The 24,621-nt window shown below is 35.8% G+C and overlaps 1 protein-coding gene across 7 annotated transcripts in view; it reads left to right on the top strand.

Annotated features, from left to right (window-relative positions):
* Nucleotides 1-24,621, top strand: part of FER (FER tyrosine kinase) — a 196,135-nt gene that overhangs the window by 39,222 nt on the left and 132,292 nt on the right. For 6 of the 7 annotated variants that reach the window (XR_011323162.1, XM_069775943.1, XM_069775947.1 and 3 more), the window contains 5 exons: nucleotides 2,430-2,613; nucleotides 5,176-5,313; nucleotides 6,277-6,396; nucleotides 12,503-12,625; nucleotides 18,143-18,332. Coding sequence is in view for 6 of the 7 variants with exons in the window: in XM_069775943.1 (XP_069632044.1) it covers nucleotides 2,430-2,613; nucleotides 5,176-5,313; nucleotides 6,277-6,396; nucleotides 12,503-12,625; nucleotides 18,143-18,332 (755 nt within the window). In the remaining variant the exon portion in view is untranslated. Of the gene's footprint in view, nucleotides 1-2,429; nucleotides 2,614-5,175; nucleotides 5,314-6,276; nucleotides 6,397-12,502; nucleotides 12,626-18,142; nucleotides 18,333-18,508; nucleotides 20,609-24,621 lie in introns of those variants that run through there. The other variant, XM_069775948.1, reaches the window with a different exon arrangement.

Genomic DNA, 24,621 nt, shown 5'->3' on the forward strand with positions numbered 1-24,621 from the left:
TTTATGTTTGGGGGAAATAAAAAAAATTACAGTCTTCCCATGAAGTTTTGATTGTTTGCCAAGGATAAAACCTGTTTTGTCTGACAAAAGTTTTAGAGAGATTTGACTTTGTTGTATCTCGAAAACAGTTTTACAGAAATGTTTAAAGTGGATTGTTTCATTCATACCTAAATGAAAAATACTTCTCTGGTGACAGCTCTGGAGATGTGTTTTGTCTTTGTTGTGCAGAATAACTTTGTTCATTTAGCTAAACTATAGCGTAAGAAGTTGGTTCCTTCCACATATAAAATTAGGTCAGCAGTTAGATTGTTTTCAATTAAATGACAGACATAATACACTTTTAAAGTAATTTTTATTACTCTGTGTTTAAAATGTAGCTGATGGTGGTGAGGTAGCAAATGTCTAGAGAGCCCTATGAGGAGAAACAGATAGGCAGCTGTCTCAACTTCATGGTAATTTGTTACCTAGGGAGTTCCTGAGTCAGAAGTGCTGTCTCTCTTAGTTCTTAGTTGCTCTTCAGGATTTTTTTTTTGTGTACACATGTCCATTCACTATTAAACCATATAAGTTTCTCATGCTTATGATAACTTTGACCAAAAGATTGCATAGGTTACCTACAAGCTAGTTGAAGAAGAATGTCCTTTGTTTTTAACGAAGTATATACTATTTCCCTATAATGCCTTACAGTGATTACATTGAAAGAGGTTGGGAAGAGGTTGTTAACTGTGTGTCCTGTCTCACATGTTGCTCCTCAGTTTCCTGGTGCTTCAGGAGTTCTCATTTTAGTAATTCCTTCTGGATTGCTTGTGTTTCTTACCTTTCTGATGCTTGATGCCTTCTCTAAACCTTTTTCATTTCAAGTATGTCCTCCTTGAGGTGAAAGAACTGCGTACTGTTTCATGTGGATTTAGTCAGTGGCATAACGCTGTGTAGTCCTTTGCTAATTAGCATCTTTTTTCAACAGCTGCTGAATACTGAGTTAAGATTTCCATCAATCTTTCTGAACTAACCCCAAGATCTCATTCCTGAGTGCATTCAGTAAGCTTACAACAGATACTAAGCTTGAATAGTTTTTTCCCCATATGCACCTCTATAAATGTTCATACTATAATTTACTATTTTGTAATTTAATCAGTACATCTTAAGGTTTTTTCCCAGTTCTTCACGTTTGGTTCCCCTATTTGCTTCCCTCAGACACTGTCTTCATCATCATCTTTATCACCTCATGTATCAGGACCCAACTGATATGCCTGGGGCACTCCATTGAGTGCCTACTTCCACCTGTAAAAACTAGTCATAATATTTCAGCTAAAACTTCCTGAAGTTCCTTTAAAATTCCAAAGCTAAACACCATCCAGTCCTCATAGTTTCTTTTTATTTCATTTATTCTCTAACCTCTCCTTCTGACACCTCAGAAGAGAGAGACTCATTGACTCTTTCACAGAGACATTTCAGCCTGGAAATCTCTGAAGGTCTTTCTTAGTGAACACAGATGCAAAAAAATCTTGTTTTCTTTTCCTACCAGCTCCTTTTATATAGTCACTGTCCTTTCCATCTTCTGACAAGCTTGCTGACTCCAATGTATATGAAAGAGGGTTTGTTACTGTTTTACAAGTTTTTCCCTCAGCTTTTTTTGGATGTGCTTTAACATGTTTCTGTACTGTAATTTATTGGAGTTCACTGTCCTTTGTGTATTCCTCATACGACACAATTTCAGCTTTTCAAGGTCTGCTGTCAAGCTTCTGTTCTGCCTTTGAACTGGTGTTGTCAGCATGAAATTGACAACTTCTAGTCTCTAACAGTGTAGAGCTGAGATTCTAGAGCCAACCTCCAGATCATGATACCGACAGTGCTAAGGAAATGTTAAGTTGTAGTAGAGAAGCTGCCCATTTTGGACAGGAGAAGTAGTGTGAGAATTCAGCTACTCACATATAGACTGCACCATTGCTTTATTGGGAAGAGATGCAGTAAATTTTTGCTCACAATAAATGACAGATTTTTAATGAATCATGGAGCTGACCTAGTAGGACATCTCTTTCTCCATTAAAAACTGTGTATTTGCTCTGAGGCAAATAAAAGATTAGCTTTGTGATAGTCATGTGTATGAGTTTTGTTCTTTATTCTTCATAGTTATTTTTATGCCTGTGTAGATAGTGGTTTTCAAATACTTTTAGGTAAAGAATTCTCACATTTCTGCTGAAAGAAAATATAGCAGTTTTTTCTTACTTAATCTCTTAATTAGAAAACCAAGACATTTGGTCTTACTAATGACCTTAAAATGGTCAGATTTTACCTTCTTCAGAGAAGTACCTTGAAAAGACTACTGTAGAAAAAGGTGCAAACTTGTAAATCTACTAGATTCATGTCATCTACGAGTTTGTATACTTTTAAATCACCATGTGCATTTTTCTTTTTTTGTTTTCTCTTAGGAAAGGAGACTGAGAAAGCCAAAGATCGGTGTGATAAAGCCACTATGAAGCTTCATATGTTGCATAATCAGTATGTGTTGGCACTGAAAGGAGCACAGTTACATCAGCACCAATATTATGATACTACACTTCCTCTGTTACTTGATTCATTACAGAAAATGCAAGAAGAAATGATTAAAGCCCTGTAAGATATATTCTTATGTAGTTTTAACTTGCGGAATTTTATACATGTAGTATTCTAATGAATTTTTAGGATTATTTGAACATAATAAACTGTGATTGATTAATTGTATATCAAGGGATAACGAAAAAAGATGTTTTCATCATTCAATTGACAATAATTGTGCATAGAAAAGCCTATCCAAATAATGCAGACAGTAGTTTTGAGTGGTTACTTAAACATTCTAGCAAGACACCATCTTCTCATAAAACTGTAAAATCTTACAGATTAACTACAGTGTTTATAGCTGAGCTTGTGCTTTGTCCTTCAGCTGCTATACTATGGCAAGTTTGTTGCCTCTCTGGTAGCCTTATTTTTACGAAATTCCACCAGCAACAAATTTGGTTTAAACTGGCCAACTGTCTTGAAAGTCATTGCACGGTTAATCATATGTGTGGGAGAAGTAACAGGATCATATAAACCTGATCTCACTGTAAGGAATACAACCTTAAAAATACAATTACCTTTTTCCTGAAAGGTCATTTTTTACATCATTACGGATGTGCAAACTGATGATCTCTGAGAACAGACAATGAGAAATTTAAGCCCTCTTTTCTGGTTTGTAACCACCGTGCTGCCCCTTTGTCTTTCCTGAAGAACAGGAATTGGTTAGGGAGTCCATTCTGTAGGTCTTTTTCTGGGGTGTTATTTAAGTCACTTAGCCTAAAAGAAAGTGCAGTTACTTTTTTTTGTAGGTATTGTTCATTTAGATGTGAGGCACTCTTCTTTAACTCATTTTCTTACCTTCTCTGAAGTCTACGTTCATCTTGACTTCAGCACACAGGAAGTGAGGGAGAGTTGAGGATTTCATGCTTTAAATGCTTACATGGTACAGACACCATTAACTGCCCTATGCAGAATCATATTAATTCCTTTGATTCTGGTGCAGGTATTGAAATGAAGTAGACCTTTGTAGTAGTCTCTGTACAGTCCTTTTAATCTTAATTTTGTATGTAAAATCACAGCAAAAAGCTACAGCTAAATTTGTGTGCTGTAATTAAGGTGATTTTTCAGAATTGTAAGCTATGATAATTCACTGAAGTATTTTATGATTGAATGAGAAGCTATTGAACCTGCTCACCTTTGCTATGTCTGGAGTAAAAACCTGTAAAAAAATATTTTTGTCTCTACATAGACATTTTTTGTGAGATCTGAATGTATTGGAAAATTAGTCCTTTCTAGTATCTTTGGTATACAAAAAGAGGTGGTGACTTCAGGTGTACAGCTTGGTGTGGCCATCTCCATGAATCATACTTCCTTTATAATCCTGATTTTGCAGATGAACTTGTTCGGTAAACTTGAAGAAATGTAGATTAACATTGCTAATGGTTGGGGGGGCTGTTGGTGGGTTTTGTTTGTTTGTTTGTTTGGTTTTTTTGGAATTGACATAGATTTCCTTTCTCTTCAATATGGCATTGCTGTAGTTGACATTCATCTATCTTTTCACCACACTCTTTGAACTATTTCCTGGAACCTTTTCACACATGTTGTTCACAGGCAAGGCAAGATTCAATGCCTTCCCTTGTCTGTTTTCTCCTCAGAAAAAGCATTGAAAAAATCCAGTCACATAACTTTTTTTACAGAGTAAACATAACTTGAGAACTTATCCAGGAAAAATCTATTGATGCTTTTTTCTCTTCATGTTCCTCTGGGCTGGCCAAAATTCATCAGTATTTTAAGAAAGCTCACCATGCGTCAGAGCCTGGCAAGCTATCAAGTTTGTCAAAGATAAAAATGAAACAGGAAATTGTTATGAGGGTTCATTTATGGAAAGCTAAAAGTTAAAGAGAATAGGTGGGTGTTCTAAGGATGTGTCACTGGATGCTATTAAGAGTAGTGGCACAATATCCCCTATTCTTTTACCATTCGCTATTCACTTGGTTTTTCCCACTCTCAGAAGGTGGTAAAGACAAGGCTGGATGGCTTGTACTTTCTTACAGGAAATTCTTGCTTGATTTTGTTTCTTCTTGTAAATATATGTAAATGTACGCTAACTTGTGATTTATGCTTATCTTTGTCTGAATGACAAATCATAAAATAAATATATGAAAGAAGATAGTTAAAACAATAAAGCAAGCCTGTTTTTAAAGGAAATTCACACTATTTTGTGACTTGTTTTGCCTTATACCAGAATACAATTGTTTTGTCAGTCAGAACATAAAAAGCTTTAGTGTGGGCTATAACAAACATGATAAATCCTTTGTGAAGAAGAGCGTCATCAATGAGCTGTATACATTCTTTTTCCTTGTAATCTCTACAGTTTTTAGTTTGGCTAACCTGCGTGTAGATGCACTGAAATCAATACAAGCAGCATGGTCGTAGAGACTTCTCACTCATAGCCAATCTGTAAAGAAAAGGCCACAGTTGATCTGTTACTTCTTTGAGTAACATACTGTCTTATTTTTCCCTTTTTAGCCAGTTGCAACAAGAGTTTGTAGAAACAGCAAATTGAAAGTTTGAAGCATCTTCAATGCCATCTATGCCTTCAGTGCCATGTTATACACTAGAATTTTTTTTCCTCTCTAGAAAAGGAATCTTGGATGAGTATAGCCAGATCACCAGTCTTGTAACAGAAGAGATTGTGAATGTCCATAAAGAGATCCAGACTTCAGTTGAACAGATAGACCCTAACTCTGAGTATAATGACTTCATAGATACTCACAGGTATACACGTTCATCTTAGTGTGCATGTTCATGTTTCTTCTTTGAGAAAACCCTGCATTAAACTGCAACACTGCTTAAGTGATCAGAGTTGAATTTGTTTCTGTTTGATTCCTTTTACATTGCTGCTTGTAAAGCTTTATCCTGGTTTGAAAATTGTTCTACTTGCATGTACAGAAAGCTGGCTGAAAGTCAGGTTTTTAACCTGACTGTATCTTTAACCATCCATTCATCTTTTTGGCTGGGTCTAGAAAAACAAAATTCCAGTTACTGTTATTACATATGAAGACCCATAACTTTGGTGGTGACAGCAGACTATACATGACAGTCCAGATTCAGTGTGAGCTAATTTACTGTTTATTTGGATGCAGTTTGCATTCTGGGCTAAATTAAGTTTCTCTGCTTTACTTCTCTTATTGTCCAAATTCTAGTTTAAAGTGAATTCTAGGTACCTCTGTATACTCTGCAGTTATTGCAGGTTGAGCAGTGCCTGAGACTACAGAGTATGCAGATAATGCAAGAAGGTTTTTTACTTTAAAGATGAACTGTATTTGCCATTTATTGAACTGTAACTCTGTATTAGTATGTACAGAAAAAGTCCTAAGACTTCTTGCATTACCTTTTTTGTTGTTGTGTGTGAATTGGTAATTGTCATGTGCAGGTTTATAACAGGATCGGCTAAGAGTGGACCTATTCACATTGATAACCCTTGAGAACCTTGGTTATGCTGTGATCTTGATTCAAAGAATTGTATGCCATTTTATTATCTGGTATGATTTTAAGACTATGTTTTTTATTCCAAGGAAAAAGAATATGTATCCAGTCGCTACCTTTCCTTTTATTTCATATGTAATTTTAACTATATATTCCAGTTATTAAAATAATTCAAAACATAATGATTTGCTTTATGATCTACTCAAAGATATATGTTAATTTTGAAAATATAACATTTATTTACTAAATTAGGTCATCAGAAGTTGTTGAACAAGAAATAGAGTTTGATACGTCTTTACTAGAAGAAAATGAAAACCTTCAAGCTAATGAGATCATGTGGAATAATCTAACAGCAGAAAGTTTACAAGTCACGTAAGTCTTTCTTTACAAACTTTTCATCCTTTGGAAGTGCTGTTATACATTGTATCTAGGCTCACTCAGATCATTGCATAGCTGTGTCCTCATTTTTAAGGTCCAGTTTCTAAAAATAATATTTCACGCTATAGCCTCTTTCCTGTGCTGGTTTTGTTGTTCCTTTGCACAAAATACTCCTCCCCAGTTCCCCCAAACACTTGCCAGCATTTTCAATATATCTTCCTCTCATTGTCATTTAATTTATACAATGCCCCAAATCCATCATGACTCCTCCTTGGAAACATACTGATTCATCTTCCCAAAAGTGCTTCCCCATTCAGTACTCTAGGAAAAATACTGAAATCTTTTGATGAAGCTACAGAGTACAGTGATATAGTCAGTGATTTAAATTACCGTGCAGAAAATTTTCATGAATATATTAATTTTTGCTTGTTTTGTAAGTGTTTGCTTTCATTTTCCAAAGGAAATTCTTATTCATTATTATAACCTTTAAAATACATTAATTTACTAACACAAGTGTAGCTGTTGTATTGTATTTCATGGAGCTTTTAGCTATTCAAGGTGATAAACTACCTCTCTATGTATTTTATTAATATATTGCCTAGTTAAATCTTTTCATTACTTTTACCAACTTCACCTTTAAAGATTTGTTACTGGGGAACAAATCTCCTGCTGAGTTTATTATGTTCTTGTTACATTATCAGCCTCAACTTTTGACATAAAGTGGTCCGAAGCAGTCACTTGTGAGATTGCAACTATTAATTGTACACTTAAATTTTCTTGTATTGATCATAGCAATTTAAAATGGAAAATTCAGAATTTCATTGGTCGATGATGTTTTTGTTGTCTCTACTGTATTTCAGCCTGTGTTTGACTTATTTGAAGTTTTTTTCCTTTAGAAAGCATAACTGATACAAATAAGATATCAGTGGTGTGTTGTGGGGTTTTTTTAAGCTTTTTAAAAATTTTCATCTGTTTAATCAAACTAGGATCCTTATTTCTTGTATGTTTTTCTGAAACCAAAATTGTAGTGAGTCTTAATAGCAGTGAGGTATTTTAAACGTAAACACATTGCAGTGACTTCTGCAGATTATTCTAATCCCTGTGTTTTCTCAACATGACAGAGTCTCCAGATTAATTCCTTTTCAAGGTCATTAATCATCCTCTCTTTTTTCCTGTGCAATCTGATTACTTTTTGTAAATTTATTCCTTAATAGGTACTGAAATAACCTTTTTCATATGAAGTTTCAGACTCCTTTGTCAGACTCCTTTGTCCTGAAGCAGTTTCATCTGTCTTATGAAAGGATCCCTCGATAATTAAAGGCCCTCCTTTCCCTTTAAACATGTTTCTATTTATAATACATTCTGCATCATTACTAAATTGAGATTAGTCCTGCTTAAACTGTGTAAATGTTGTACATCTAGATGTATTTCAGCATGGTAACAGGAAAAATATATATACCAAATCTCCCTTTTCAATAAAGTATTACAATTTTTCAAAGATTCTGCCTTCCATAATTCAACAAGAGAAAGAACTTCTTGTTTGGCTTGTCTTCTATATCCCATTGTTTAGAAATAAGACATCAGCCCGTCTAAGTGAAAGAGATGAAATACTACTTTTCTAGTAAATTACTCTGATGAAATACATATTTGTGTTTAGAAAAGTGTGTCTGCGTATTTGCCTACATATATACATTTTCAATACAATTTCGAGTGTGTCATGTTACAAATCTTATATTCACCCACTTTAAATTCCTCTGTGAATTTCAGCGTGAAATTTTATGGTGTGATATTATTTTTGGAACAGCAATCAAATAGCTCTTTTAAGTGTTGCTGTCTTTAAGGTGTTTGCTTTCTGGTATAGATTTAGGACTCTGAGCAAAAAAGTTTAAGTGTATTAGGTCAGACCAAAGATTGACCTAATAAACTTTCTTCTCTCTTACATGAGCCAACAGAGAAAAGTCTAGGGAGGAGAACAAGAATAGGATGATCATGCCGTGCTGTTTCCTCAGAATGATCTCTCAACCTCCCATAATTTTCAGCTTAGAAATGTTTTGAGACAGATGTAGTATTTGTTTATAGTAGCCTTAGAGGTATTTTATCATAGCCTTAGAGATATTTTTCTTTTGTGAATTTGTCCAGTCAGTTTCAGTATGTACAAGTTTCTGTTGTCCACAGAATTTTTGGTCAAGGAATTCCAGAGATTAACTTCATATTATGTGAACCTGCTGCCACTTAGTTTCATTTTATGGCTCTTAAACTCTTGTTTTGAAAGAGAATAGGAGCAATCTATTCCCTACCACCTATGATAATGTAAACTTCTGTCATACTCCTACTCTGTGATCTCTTTTTCAGAGCCATCTTTAGCTTTAGTCTGTCCTTCCACAAAACTTACTCATATCCTTTATCATGCTTGTCATCTTTATTTGAATGTTTTGAAGGTTACTGTATTGGTATTGAGATGAATGACCAGAATTGCACAGGTAATCCCGATGCATAGTTTAGAGAGAGGCATACTGAGGTTTCCTGTGTTCTTGTTCTGCTTTATTTTTAAAAAATCCTAGACAATCTTTCTGTTTGATTTTCTGACCACTGCAGTGTTTCAAGCCAATGTTTTCATGGAATCATCTACTTTAATTCCAAGATGTCATTTCTGAGTGGTAATGGTCAGCTTAGAGCCATTCACTACATAAATAAAGCTTTGGATTGTTTTTCCTCCTGTGTATTTGGCTATTTCAACATGCATTGAAATTAGTCTTCTAAATGACAGTCCAGTTATTGAGTATCATGAGGTCCAGAATAATCCTTTTGTATTCTTCACGTTCAGCCCCTTTGCCCTACCTCAAATAACATTGTACAGTCAGCATTGTTTTTCACTTTTTAAACCGTCCTTTTATTTGGATTATTATGAACATATTAAGCAATGAAGATTTTTGTGAAGCCTTACTAGCTCCTGGCACTGTAAAAACTGTTTATTTTTATCTTATTTGTCCTTTTTTTTAAATTGCTTTTTAGTGTGGGTGAGAACCCTTCCTTTTAGGAGTGCTTAGTTCTCTGTAACTGCCTTTGCTCATATACCTTGTTAACTGCATTTTAGGTATATTTTGTTACAGTCTTGCTTTAAAACCACTACAGCGAAAAAAAACCCACAAGTATTTGCATCCACTTACTATGTATGACTAGAAATTCACAAATAAGATAAGTATATTATATCCTTTATCCATAGATGATGACTTTTTAAAAATCCATTCTGTATGTGCTGAAACAACAGAAATTTGACTGTTGATCTTTAGTATTGAGATCATGGCCTTGCATCTTCAAAGTACTATGTCATGTTTCTGCAGAGGAGAACTACCTTCAGGATCTACCAAATATAATAAATCTAGTATACATAGTGGATTTATTTCACAGACTTTTAGTAGATTCAAAGTTGTATATTGATTCAGAATCAATAATTTTTGGTTGAATCAGTTGTTTTATTATGTGAGAGAAAAATGACAGCTTTACATACATTACTGTTTAAAGGTTTTCATAAAATATATTTTAAGGAAATACAATGAGAAATCTGGCTCACTTTTACATTTTTAAGTAAGTTTACATTTATGAATAAAGTTTTGACAGAGGGACATAGTAAAAGTCAGTGTTGACTAGATAACCTTTCTAAGTAATGAGAGAGGTATGGTGTCTCCTGATAAATGTTGATGACTGTCACTAATCTTAGATACTCTGAAAAGCATAACAGAATAAAAGTTTATACTTTGAAGACGCATGCATTAAAAACTCAGAGGAGGCAACCAGAATGAAGCAAGTATTGATCAGTGGGCATATGAATTAATATCCAAATTACTTTTAAAAATCTTCTGAAATATAAGTTCTATAAGCACAAGCATTTATTTTTACTGATATTTGAGGCAGAATCATGCTAATGACTAAAGAAATAAGAAAGGCAGCTTTCCAGGTAGCCAGAACCTAGTTTGAAGATGTTTGCTTTCTAGGTTGTTTTTGGTCTCATTTTATGTGTTCTCATACCATTGAAACCTGACAACTTGGGATTGTGTGGTTGTTAAAGCTAATAAGGATTATAGTGACTAACTGGTTAGTAATAAAAACCCTTCTGTAAACTAATTTTATCCAGGAGGCAAATACAAGGCCATAAGAAACTTCCTTTGACAAACCACAACCAGGATGATACAAGGCAGATGCAGAGATGTCAGTTCTAGCCAGTTTGAATGAAAATTATTGTTTAAAATAAAAAATAGAGCTTGAATACAAGGAGACAAGCCAGTTTAGTGTGTATATGGTTGCTTTTTTTTTTTTCTCTAAGATAAATACAAACATCCTAAAGTATCTCAGATGTTTTAAAGAACTACATCAACTTTCTGTTTCAATCTGGTGCTGCAATATAAAACCTGATATTTTTGAAATCTGGTGCTGCAATATAAAATGTGATATTTTTGAAATGGTGAAATAGTTTAATATGTTGTTTCTACATGTATACACTCATACCTTCCAGTGATGAACAATCTTATTAATTTGGTTTTAATTTCTTGATTGTTGGTACTTGATCATTACATGTAACATCTGCGTCCTGTAAATCAATTGTTAAGCCAATACAATGTTGATTAAAATTTTGATTAGAAAGCTGATCAAAAAAGCAGTATCTGCAGTTACAAAATTGGTAATTACTTTTTTAGCAAGGTATGAAAAAAAAAAAAGTTAGTTGATATTAAATTGGAGGCGCAGTGTTAGAAAATAGTCATTTCTGAGAAGTTCAGCATACAGATTGTGATAACTTAAAAACAATAAAAATGTTTATTAAAAAGGGAGCTGTGGGGATATTACTTTGAGAGAAATGTTTTAAGTATTTCCCTTATCTCGAAATAAAAACATGCAAATGCTTGTTCATTTGGGAAATAAACTTTTATCGTTCGCTATATGGCTTTCTTATAGTAATTTAAGTCTTCCAAGATAAGATCCAGGACTGTCTGAATAAAGAATATATTTAATCAACATTGTATAAAATATATCAGGAGGAGGGAGAACTAATTCAATGTTTAGAATCAAATAATTCAGTTTGATATATATGGACATGGAATGTGGCTCCTAGATATCTACAGTCCATGTAAATTACTCTCAGTTGACCTTCTGTGCCACTCCCCAATCTGGAATGATTTTGGGCAATATATCTCTGTGGTGATAAGTACTATATGTATTTTGCTTTTTTTCCACTCTTCAATAACTTTTTAGTTGAAATTGGGCTTGAAAATACAGGGGAAGCAGAGTAAGGTAGTTAAAGGATAGATGGATGCTGAGAAGGAACTGAGGTATGCGTATTTATTTATTTAAACAATTTTTCTCCTGGCTTAACAATTGCTTGAAGTCAACAAATATACTTTGATACACATTTTAGAAATCATCATTATGTGAGCTGTTTTTCCACATTGTTCCGAGTGCAAATGTTATTGTACATTTGTTGACTTTTTGGTTACTAGAATATTTGCCAGCATAATTGCAGTGTCAGTAATGGTTTTAATATGCAATAAGCTCTTCTCTGTTAGTATTGAGTGTTACTGTACAAGTTTTATCTTTCCTTTGAATTAACCATAACCAAAGGTTGTGAGGCTTTAAAAAAGTTAATTGTAGAGACAAATATACAGATCACTCTTGTAAGAGAAGTGTCAACTTGTATTTTTGTTATTTCTAGAAATGAATACAGCCCAGCTACTGATTCTGTGTGTTTATTTAACAGGTACTTCAGGAGTTGGAAGGCTTTTGTCTTTCATAAAGCATCTCATGAATTAGCAATATATTAGGAAGGCATTAATTCACAGAACTCATCACATGTTCCGGAAAATAATTTCTTGATAGGAGAGCCTGTAGGCAGCGGATCATTCTGTAGCCTTGTATGTAGGCAGAGCCTAGTATGGGATCTGTAATAATATGGGTTAATAACATAATATAAAGGTATATCTACACAAAAAAGATCACCAAGCACTGAGTAAGATAATTTAAAGAGTAATGCTCCTTTTCATCTTCAGGAGAAAAATTACAATGTTCCGATTGTGTATTCACAACATGGGTTTCTGAAATCTATGTCTTACAGGTTAAAAACAGTAATAGAAGAACTGATTCAGACACAGCAAACCCTTTTGAGCAAAGAGGAACTTGTGTTGGAACTGGAGAAAAAAATAGAAGAGTCATCTAAGACTTGTGAAAAGAAGTCTGAGTAAGTAAAAATGAAATTTCAAAATATAATAATTTGAGGGAAAAGCATCTATAATGCAATTCCTAAGACTTACATAAGAAATAACCTCCACTAATCTTGTTCTGCTTTTGTGAGAAGTGATTGTTTTGAAAAACAAGAAGTTAGTTTTCCATCTCTAAAATAACCCCTTACACTGCAGACCCTAATTCATTGGAGAACTAAGCAACCCCATTAGTTTAATATAATTGTCATAGTGTTGGCATGGCTCACGAAGTGGACCTTTGATTAGTATTATAACTTCAGATTGGTGGAAGAAGAGGAGTCAGTTCAGATTACCTCTCTGTTTGATGGAGTTAAATGTGTAGATATAATTTTGTGAAAGACTTTTTCAGAGTCATGTGCAAGACATGTACTCTTTCTTATGCAATAATATGTTTGGAACTCATCAAGTTAAGTTAATTTTTCATTGCATTTTGTTTACAAAACTGAATGTAGTTCTGATACCCTGTAGTACTGCATAGTAAATAATAAAGGTGAGGGATTAATGAGTGTTTTACAGTGCCATAAATAAAACATTATAATAAAGAATCATTCTTGGGCAAGATCTTTAGGTTTTTTTCTACCTCTGATAAGAAAAAAATGTTCACATCCCACTCTAAACTGAAGTTAATACAACAGATAAAGAAACCTTCTGTCTGTAGTGATGTTTTTCTGATTCTTGTTGCAATCAGTCATAACCTTACAAATTTGGTCATAAATACTAGTTTACAGTTGTCGTACAGTTAACCTCAGCCAGCAACTAAGCGCCATGCAGCTGCTCACTCACTCCCCCCCACCCCAGTGGGATGCGGGAGAAAATTGGGAAAAGAAGTAAAACTCCTGGGTTGAGATAAGAACGGTTTAATAGAACAGAAAAGAAGAAACTAATAATGATAATGATAACACTAATAAAATGACAACAGTAATAATAAAAGGATTGGAATATACAAATGATGCACAGGGCAATTGCTCACCACCCACTGATCAACGCCCAGTTACTCCCCAAGTGGGGGATCCCCCTGCCCCCATTCCCTGCTAGTTTCTATACTAGATGTGACGTCCCATGGTATGGAATACCCTGTTGGCCAGTTTGGGTCAGGTGCCCTGGCTGTGTCCTGTGCCACCTTCTTGTGCCCCTCCAGCTTTCTCGCTGGCTGGGCATGAGAAGCTGAAAAATCCTTGACTCTAGTCTAAACACTACTTAGCAACAACTGAAAACATCAGTGTTATCAACATTCTTCTCATACTGAACTCGAAACATAGCACTGTACCAGCTACTAGGAAGACAATTAACTCTATCCCAGCTGACACCAGGACAACAATACCAGTGAATTGGAATGTAAGTCCTCAGGTAATCCTGTCTTCATTCACTAAAGAAGTCTAGAAGCTCTTTGTTGAAGGGATCTTGTCACTTGATGCATTGGATAGTATTTCATTCAAATCCAAAACTTTATGTATGTATATGATATCAGTGTTTTGATTAGATACTTTCCTGTTCTTTCTTTGGTGAAGTTCACATGTACTTACAGTATATTTTCCAATTTTCTGGTTCTTGACCTACCTTCTTTGCTGCATGTTACTTAAAGGATAAACTGTATTTGAACTAGATGAGTTTGATGGTGGGTTTGGTTTTTTTTTTTCTTCCTTCGGTATTCTTTTAATATCAGTTATCTCTCTCTGAGAATAGTTCAGACCACCTCTGTGGTTCTTGCTGTGGGTAGGCTCCTTTGACTGAGCCCGTAGCAGATGTTTGTGGTGTTGAGGAGATACTTCAGTTCAGACTGCACCAGTACCTATAGGGTCTTATTAAAAGGCATGAAATCTCGCTTAGATTTCTAGTTGTAAGATAAAAGTTTCCTTGAAATCACCCCAGTTCTGATTTGTCATTGGTCATGGTTCCTCCAACAGACACCGTTTTCACCTTTTTACTGCAGTGCAGAGTGATCAGGATGTTTTTGCATGTACTTACGGTCCCTAGAAGATCTCATCCAACTGTTGCATGATCTTGACTGCTGTCATAGCATATGGCACTGGCCTCAGTGCTGAAAGACCAGGTGAAAGGTAAAGGTAGTTGAGCAATAAATGAAACCATGCCTGTTCAGAGGTCATTCTGTTGATGCAATGCAAATCAATTGTCAGGAAAGAAAATGAGGAGGTCCACTCCAAATGCTCTAGATCCTATGTTACTGTTGAGCCTCACCCAAGGTGCTGAGCTTCGCCCTTCAGTGCTGAGGAAATCTCCTTGTCTGCTTTATCTGGGCAAAAATTATGATAAAAGTCTGCAAAATCGTTTTCTGTCTCTTCAGTTGAATCAGTTTGGACTTCAGCTCTCTGCCTACTTCTTTCTGACACAGCTTCAGTATCACAAGTTCTGAGCTGTTTACTGACTTTGCAGTGGCAGTCTGATTTGGGGCATGAAAGCATTTCTTGGTGTCTAATTCTGGCAACACTACAAATTGATCTTTGCACTTACTGTATTTTTCATTAGGGCATGTGCAGAAGTGTATCTCCAGGCCTCTGATTTTGTGTTCCTTCTCAATATTTAGCTGTATTGGTACTATTATCCTGGCACCAATATCCCTTCCCACCTTCAAATGATGGTATTTTTTTACTGTCTCTCGTGGTATACTCCTTGAGAAGCTGGTGTCTCATGGCTTAGACAGATGTACTCTTTGCTGGGTGAAAAACTGGCTGGATGGACGAGGCCAGAGGGTTGTGGTGAATGGAGTTAAATGCAGTTGGCGGCGGGTCACAAGTGGTGTTCCCCAGGGCTCAGTATTGGGGCCGGTTCTGTTTAATATCTTTATCAATGATCTGGATGAGGGGATTGAGTGCACCCTGAGCAAGTTTGCAGATGACACCAAGTTGGGAGGGAGGGTTGATCTGCTCAAGGGTAGGAAGGCTCTACAGAGGGATCTGGACAGGCTGGATGGATGAGCTGAGGATGAGGTTCAACAAGGCCAAGTGCCGGGTCCTACACTTGGGTCACAACAACCCCATGCAGCGCTACAGGCTTGGGGAAGGGTGGCTGGAAAGCTGCCCGGCAGAGAAAGACTTCGGGGTGCTGGTTGACAGCCAGCTAAATATGAGCCAGCAGTGTGCCCAGGTGGCCAAGAAGGCCAACGGCATCCTAGGCTGTATCAGAAATAGTGTGGCCAGCAGGAGTGGGGAAGTGATCGTCCCCCTGTACTCAGCACTGATAAGGCTGCACCTCGAGTACTGTGTTTGGTTTTGGGCCCCTCACTACAGGAAAGACATTGAGTTGCTGGAACTTGTTCAGAGGAGGGCAACCAAGTTGGTGAGGGGCCTGGAGCACAAGTCTTATGAGGAGCGGCTGAGGGAACTGGGGCTGTTTAGTCTGAAGAAAAGGAGGCTGAGGGGAGACCTTATTGCTCTCTACAACTACCTGAGAGGAGGTTGTAGTGAGGTGGGTGCTGGTGTCTTCTGTCAGTTGGCTGGAGATAGGAGGAGAGGAAATGGCCTCAAGTTGCAGCAGGGGAGATTTAGATTGGATATTAGGAAAAATTTCTTCACTGAAAGGGTTGTCAGGTGTTGGAACAGGCTGCCCAGGGAAGTGGTTGAGTCACCATCCCTGGAGGTGTTCAAAAAGTGCGTAGACAAGGCACTTCAGAGCACAGCTTAGTGGGCATGGTTGATGGTTGGACTTGATGATCTTGAAGGTCTTTTCCAACCTAAATGTTTCTATGATTCTAAGATATCACCTGCAACACAGGGAGTGTTTTAATTGTATTTTATTTATATATGTGTATGTCAAGCATACCATTTGCGCTCCTGACATGATAGCATATTAAATATTTGGGTTTTGATTCAGTTCACCTTTTTACCACTTTGCAACCTGTTGCCCTGTTTTGGTCTTACAGGGCTTCTTCACACAAGATCTCACTCTGTGAGGCTGCTAGTAGCTCTTTCTGGCCACAGGGACTTATAAAGTTTACACTCATGCAAGCCATAGGCAAACAATTCTATAGATTCTGATTCCTCATGCATAGGTGGGATGGGGAGTATTTTGTGTTGGATTTGGGCAAACCAATTAGGTGTTAATCTATCTTGCCACAGTTCAGGAAAGAGAATAGCTGGTTACTTTTAACTTGCAGGGTATGTCTTATCTCCGGATCATGATGAGTTGAAACCATTCAGTGTTTGGGATGTTGTCCTTCTAGCCAATGTGTATTCACCAAAGCCCTGCTGATGGTGTAAGGCCATTATTTTCACAGGGTGTTCCCTTTGCTCTTGATGATAATGACAGGATAATTGTTCATTTCTTTGTTGGATGCTTTTAAATGTGTGCAGTCTCATGCCAAACCTCAGTTTTAGGTCCTCTGATTCTGTCTTCATACATCATACTTACCCTTTTTACATGAGTGATCATTCTGCTGATTGTATGGAGTTCTGTTCTTTGGTGACTTAGTACAATGCTCATCTATAGGGATATGATTTTTATCTTTTCCTACCAATAAGGATTTTATGACAGATGGGTCCCTTATCACTTTGAAACCTGTTTGATTAGTCATTTGTCTCAGCGTAGGTTTGTGAGGGAACAGTCTCAGTATCAATGACTTTTAAATTTCTTTTTTTCTCCAAGGGTAAGGCTTGCAGGAGGGTCTGTCTTCCAGGGATTGTTCTGAAGATACAGAGTGACAGAATACTGCGATTTTTCTTTATACTGTCCTCATTCTTCATAGTTCTGGTCCCTCTACCTCCTTCATCTGTTCTTGCAGACTGTGAGGACTCTGCATCTCATTATAGACTACATGTCACTGGGCTCCAATTAAGTGCTTTTAAGGGTGTCTGTATTGTACTGTGGATGGTTCTGTCTCTTAGGCAGCTTCTGTCCATCTTTGGTATTGGCGGTTCCTGGGGATAATAGAGTCATCTAGGTGCCTGTAGATGTTCTAAGTGGTCTGCTTGTCCTTCAATAATGAATGAATTATGTCTGTCTTGCAACATTCAGGGGGATGAGGGATATTCAGAGGAGAGCCATAAAAACATGCAGAAGGCAAGAAAAAATTGCTTTTAGCTCCTTGTAGAGTTCAATTTATTTAGCTTCATAAGAATGTTAGAATGCAGTCCAGAAATACTTATGCAGTAGAGGACCTTTCAGTCTAGAACTAGAGACAACAGATATCTCTAACTTGACACCAGACAAATTTATACTGGATGTAAGGTGAGTTTAACAGTGCAAATTATTATTACAACAATTATGTGGTTTGCAGTGGATTTCTCATCACTGGAAATCATAACCTAAAAATGTATTTCTTCTCTAAAGGATGGGGAACCTTAGTGTTTATAACTTCAGTCAAAAGTGGATGAAAATAGTAGTTTCATCTATATTTATTACAATGTGATTTTTGTGATAGACTGAGAAAAGAGAATGACAAAGTAGGTGTTTGCTTGCCTTGTCTTGTAGCTTTGAAATGAAACAAAGTATATATTTTAAATCATGTATATTTTTTGATTGATTGCTGTTTTTCTCTGAAGTATTGTCCTCTTGCTGAGCCAAAAGCAAGCGCTGGAAGAACTTAAACAAACAGTTCAGCAATTGAGGTGCTCTGAGGCAAAATTTGCAGCCCAGAAAGAACTCCTGGAACAAAAGGTTCAAGAGAATGATGGGAAAGAGCCACCACCTGTAGTGAATTACGAAGAAGATGCCAGATCAGTGACTTCTATGGTAAGTTTCACATCTGTTTTACTGAATTGTGCAGCCTTGCTATTGTACTTTAGTCCTGGGATCGGAGTCTCAAGGGATTTAGAGGGATGACTGAAGTGAATAAACTTCACTTTGCATTTGTGAAGATTTGGTTAGAAAAAGAGTACAATTGTGTGATTATTTTTTTTTTTTTTTAGGTTGCAATAACTTGCAACACCCTATGTATATCTGTGGATTTGGTTTGGTCTTTTGGAAACTTGATGCTTAGATTCTTATTAGACTGTTTTATAATCAAAAGTATAAATCCTTAAATAGATTTAATAAACATGACTGAGTAGCTATTGCTAATTTCATTGGCTGTGTTGAAGGAATACATTCCCAGTTGTAGATAGAAAACTAACAGTAAAAGCTGTTGGAATCACTGCACACATTGTGTAATTGAGAAATTAATTTTAAGTACTGTAACTACTCTTTTCTTTAAACAGAAACAAACACTGGTTTCACTGCAACTATTTTTAAATGTTTACATGCTCTTAATAATCAAAAAGAACTTTTTGTGCTGTGATGAGACCCCATATAATTTAAATAAGTACTTTGCTAATATTTTGTGTGACTTCTTTTCTCAATTGTATGCAGCTATGTGTAGAGATAGTAGGCCACATAAAAAAGCAAACAAACAGTACCTGTTTACTAAAGGGACAAGCAGTAGTGTTTGCTTTTATGGATCAGGTTTGAAATACACAAGATGCTTGTGACTTGTTTTCTTTAGAGGTTTAGCCTACCATTTCTTCTGGCCCACAGAGGAGTAGCTCAGTGAAATGGTAATGAAGTTGTTGTTTCTGAGAGGAATGCTTTTGTTTTCTTTATCTATTTGTGGAACCAAGTTTGTTTTTTTCCATTCCCATTCTACAGTTATGCTTAATTGTCAGTATTCTCTTGCTTCCACTACTGCTGTATAAAGTTTACAAGGCACTAGCAGGTGGTTGCCATTTTCACTGGTACAAAACATTATTTTACAAAGCTTGTATGCTTGTCATGATCTAGGAGGAGTTGGTAAAGCACAAAAAGATGGAGAAGGAGAAAGGACGGATCAGGATAATGATTGTGAAAGATTAGGAGGCTTGGAATCTTTTGGGGGTAGGCTATCTTGTTTGTTATTTCATGTAATATCCTGTAGTAGTGTTAGTGAATATTGTCTGTAAGGGTTAGTTGAGATGATGAGTCTACTCATGAGATTAGACTCAATTAGATTGTTTCTTCCACCTCAGTTCAAGATTCTGAAATTCTGTCTTCTGGTGTCCAAATGTCTCTTCCAATGGGTGGGAGAAAATAATCCTTGTGTCTATGTACAATGCACAGTGAAGAACTCTGACCTCTTGATTTCTTTGGAATAAAAGGTATCCATGATAATTTATCTTTTTTTTTGCCAGAGAAAGTACATGCTGAGATTTCTAGAACAATGCAAGAAATGCATTTTTACATACATTAAATGTGCTGAGAGTAAGAAAAATGTTGCTGTTTAGGTTTAGGAGAATTTAGTCTTATAATTTGTATGCACCATGAAAAATAATGGAATATGTCTTAAGTGCTGGGTGATTTCCCTTGAGTAAGTTATTTAGGACAGGCAAATACCACTTAAGTCTTGCTTAACTATTAAATTGATATCCTGTTCTAGTAAAATTGACTCAAAAGCGGTAGATACAACTACAGTCTAAATGAAACTTTTTTCAAGTTGCTGTACCTTGGAAGAGCAGTCTTGATTGTATCTCAGGATGAAAAAATAGTACACTGAAGGGCTGTTTGTATAAATAAGCATTCTGGTGATTTTTATAATGGGATTTTTTTTAGTAAAACTCCTTAAAATTACGCAGCTGCTAAATGATCAGAAAAGAAATGTTCTTGCTGCTGGTTGTTCATCCTGGTATCATTCAAGAGGATCATTGTTTCTTCAGCTATAAATCTGTTTAGGCTTCTCATCTGTATCTAAAAGCAGTTCATCTAAATGTTGTCTGATACTACGTTTGAATATGGTTATTTACCTCTCTTCTGAAATTCATCATAAACACTTGTTTTACAAATTCTTCTCCTAAGAATGACAAAATCATAATTGGCTTGTGTTGTGAGCATGCATATGAAGTAAATTCTCATGTATTCAGTCACAAGTGGGGTTTTTTTGGTAATTTAAAATAAAAAATATGATATACAAAAGAACTTTGTCAAGTTTCATGTCTCTAAGTATTTATATGGTATCATAGACAATTTCATAGTGGAATAGTTTGCAAATTGTTTTGTTTTCCATCTCTTACAACAGGTAACAGTAGAATAGAATACTTACAAGGAATGAAATTCTGAAATGCCATTTGATATGTTTTTATAGACAATGTTATGTTACGTGTATGTTATAATTTCCTTTGTTTCCATGTTCTTTTTGCCTTTGTTAACTGTAGGAAGTTTCATATTTTGTTAGTGTGTTCAATATGGTTTGGTTTGGTCAATATATTTTACTGTTTGTAATATGTTAGCTGTGTATTGGCGTTCATGTACACATCTTAAGAAAAAAAGGAAATTGCTGAATGGTTCTGTTCTGTTCAATCATGATAGCATAGCAAGGAGTTAAAAAAATTCTATTTCTGGCCATTTCTGAACATTGCGTTTAACAATTTTGGCATCATATGTGGAAAAATAAAGCGTATTTTCCTGTTTCTAGCATTTATACCATTCTTCTGAAATAACCATGCAAGGCAGAGATAATTTTAATGCTGAAGGTGCTAAAAGTTTATAATGTCTTTGAGCCCCCTAGAGTTATGCAGTTATGATACTACATGCTATGCAATCAGGAGAATCATCGTTAACTTTTTTCTTCCATACCTAAAAGTAAGGAGATAGATACTAAGAAAAAGCTGGTTATTCCTTGTAAACATCTGTTTTTTTGCCAAAATGTTGTAGTATCCGAATTATATATTATGTTACTTTACAAAAATTAACCAGTAACTGGAAGCTTGAACTAACTTTTCAGTGTTTAGATGTTCAGTCAATGGATGTATGGCCTGTCATCTGTCCTAAGATACATATGCTATTCTTGCTATTAATATGATCAACAGAGCATGGCAGTAATCCACCATAATTAAAATAAAGAAAACAACAACAACAAAACTTTTATATGTCTAATGATCTGATTAGAAATAAAAACATCAGGAATATTTGGAATATTGCAGTGCCAGTTAACCATTTACTCAGGTAATTAAGTACAATGATGCTGGTCTGCATTTCATAGTAAGACTTTAAAATCACAGCATCAGTATTGGCTTGAATATTTTTACAGAATAGGAAAACTTCAGAGAGTGCTTAAGCCTGGCAATAAATTTTGTTAACATAAAATAGTAGTTCATTTTGTTTAGTGGTAATACAGTGAAATCTGTATGCCACTTTTAATATGTCTTCTCCTTTTTCCTTACATGATAAAAACAAATATTATAAAGGTGCAAACCCATTATTTTTAAGAATATGTATTTAAAACTATATGGTTTTCTTGCTATAGAAATGTTTCATATACTTCTATTTTGCGTACTGCAGCATTGTACTGGAACCATTGTTAAAACTGAGGCTTGGTATGCAGGCTCTGCAATACTTGAAAGACTTGTCAGCAGGTGGAGCTCAGTGCCAGATGACTAGTTGTGACTGTATAATCAAAATTTTTCATCATTACATATGTTTAAAAACGGCATATGAGACACAGAAATGGGAGGAAAAAATGTGTGTTCTCATCTATCTAACATCTAAATAATCTGAAATGGTGGTTTGGTTTGGTTTTGTCCTGATTTTTTTGAGGCTTGTTTACAAATAATAAAATACAACTGTAATGTAGAAAGACCCTAATGTGTGGTCTTCAACAGCATGTAAGCCAACTAAAATAACTGTGCAGCTATACTGCCGATGGAGCAACAATACAAAGTCACTGTTCTTTCTCCATATGCTCCTTAAAGGACTTCCAGTCCAGCTTGGTTGTCAGGATGGAGGGCTCTGGAGTGCAGATGTGTCAGGAACGAGACTGTAATGTTTCTGGTAACATGAACTCATGAAAGGTACACAGGACAGAAGGAAGCTGGAGCATCATGGTATCATGATACAGCCAGTGGGATGGATCTAACTATTAACGCACCATTCCAGGAGAGTCCCATGCTTAAAACTGTACACATTTGGGTATTAATAAGAGATTTTACATTTCTGAATTCCAGTTTTATTCTGTGGTAGCATAATTATCTGAAAGTAAAAATATAAAAGTTCACCGCATATCTAATTTTTTTTACTATTTGTCATTCCTTTTTAAAAGGCTTCAGAGATCCTATTCTCAGTGATTGCCTTAAAAGTAATATAAGCTAGCTTTTGGTGAAGACTGCGGTAAATAGAAAAAAAAAGTTCTTGGTGGTTTTGGAAGAAAAAATATTAAGTGCCTGAAACAGTGCTAAAGTGCTAGTTTCATTTTTTGTAAATTATTCTAAAAGTACCTTTTTATTTTCCTAATGTGAATGCTTTATATTTCCATCCCTGCTTTCTAGAATCCATGTACTCAGTGCTCCTTCTAATAGCATGATCAACAAACCAATAGTCTTAGAGTCTTCCTCTGCAGGTTTCAGTCAAATGTTTTCAGGATTCTCACTAAAATCATAATTGACAAATTTAATCAATTTGTACGTTTGAAGTTTTTTAAAGTCAGTTACATAGGTATGAAAGAGCATTTACAGGAATTGGTTCTGTGATTAAAGATGCTTCATTAAATGCATTTTAGATGATGTATCATAAGGCCCTGAAACATAATCTTCTGAGAGATGTACTTACACTCTAGGGGGTGTCCTTTTCCCATACTGTCTCAGGCTACGTAGGATCTTTATTTTCAAACAGATGCAGGGAACAGGTTCTGTGACAGCCCATTGCAGGAGTAGTAGAAAGCTTGATGGTAGAGACAAAATTGTTATTTTTTTTCTTACTGACTCAGAAGAACTGAGGCATTCCTATGCTTTGTAATGCATTGCCAAATAGCTCCCTTGCTTATCTGTCCATGTAAGTAATTCTCTACTAATTTGTGGCTCAAGACATTTGTTTAAAACCAAGATTATATGAGGTCATGTATTATATAGTGGTAGGGGAGCCCTTCACAGTTATTTGATTTATATATTTATAAACCTTGTAGACTTTCATTGTGCTATTCCAAGATTTTAAGTTTCTGGTCAATAGAAACAGGGCCAAAGTAAGTCTGTGCAGCATTGGTATCCTTATCCTTTCTCTTATTTTTGTCTCAGCATAGGAAACACTGCCAGTGCAGTCATGTTGTAGAAATTGTGCCTATTAATTCATAACAGACTTGGAAATAAACAGTTGTGATGCCTGGACAGCTGAAGTTCAACTAAGTGATCTTTGCTTTGGGCCACTTTCCAGGCTTGCTGGCTGGGACCTGTGTTTCTGGCTTACAGCCAGAACTTAACATGGAGCAAAATTGCTCCAAATGTCAGATGCTTCTAGGAAGTGTGCAGGGTGAACTCTGTTCGTCTTGCTCTCAGAGTATGTTCTAGCTTCTGTTTCTTCTCTTTTTAAATCTTACTTGCGTGACAAGCATATATCAGAGGAAAAACTATCCAAAAGGAGATACTAAGGTAACAGACAGATAAACTCAGTCATACTTTGTCCTGCACGGGTATTACTGACTGGTCCAGAATTTACAAGATGGGAGGTCAATGGAGCTGTCAAGCCTCTTTCCAGTGAACATGCTTAAAAACTTCTGAAGTAAAAGATTAACCTGACAGTAATCTTTTCATAGACTAAGGCTCAGAATTATGTATTTCTTAAGGGTAGCATGTTATCTATCAGAAAGTGTTGAGCAATAACCTAGTCTTGGGGAAAGGTGAAATTGGAAGTGTGAGCAAACTTTGAGAGGAATTGAGGGAGGTTGCTCGTTCAGAATAAACGAAGCTCTCAGAATATTTTAAGTGCAGAATTAGTTTACCCTCTGCGTATGAAGGATAAGTATGTATACTTATCTTGAACTGACAAAAATATTTCAAGAGCTTTCCGTTTTCCTTGAGGAAGAAAGCTTCATCATAGTAGTGTTGCTGCATTGCATACCCACTAGGGATTTGTTATTTCAGTCAAAATCTTCTCTGTGAATTAGGAAAGCTTCACTCGGAAGTTTCCCTTTGAACAGAAATCATACACTGGTATCCAGCGTATGTTTCAATATGTGTTGGAATGTTCCTCTGTGTGCTGGGAGGAAAGTAGTAATTCTCTTCCAGAATTATCACCATTGGCTTCTTGCATC

The sequence above is a fragment of the Haliaeetus albicilla genome, chromosome Z (assembly GCF_947461875.1).
Source record: "Haliaeetus albicilla chromosome Z, bHalAlb1.1, whole genome shotgun sequence".
NCBI classification, from domain to species: domain Eukaryota; kingdom Metazoa; phylum Chordata; class Aves; order Accipitriformes; family Accipitridae; genus Haliaeetus; species Haliaeetus albicilla.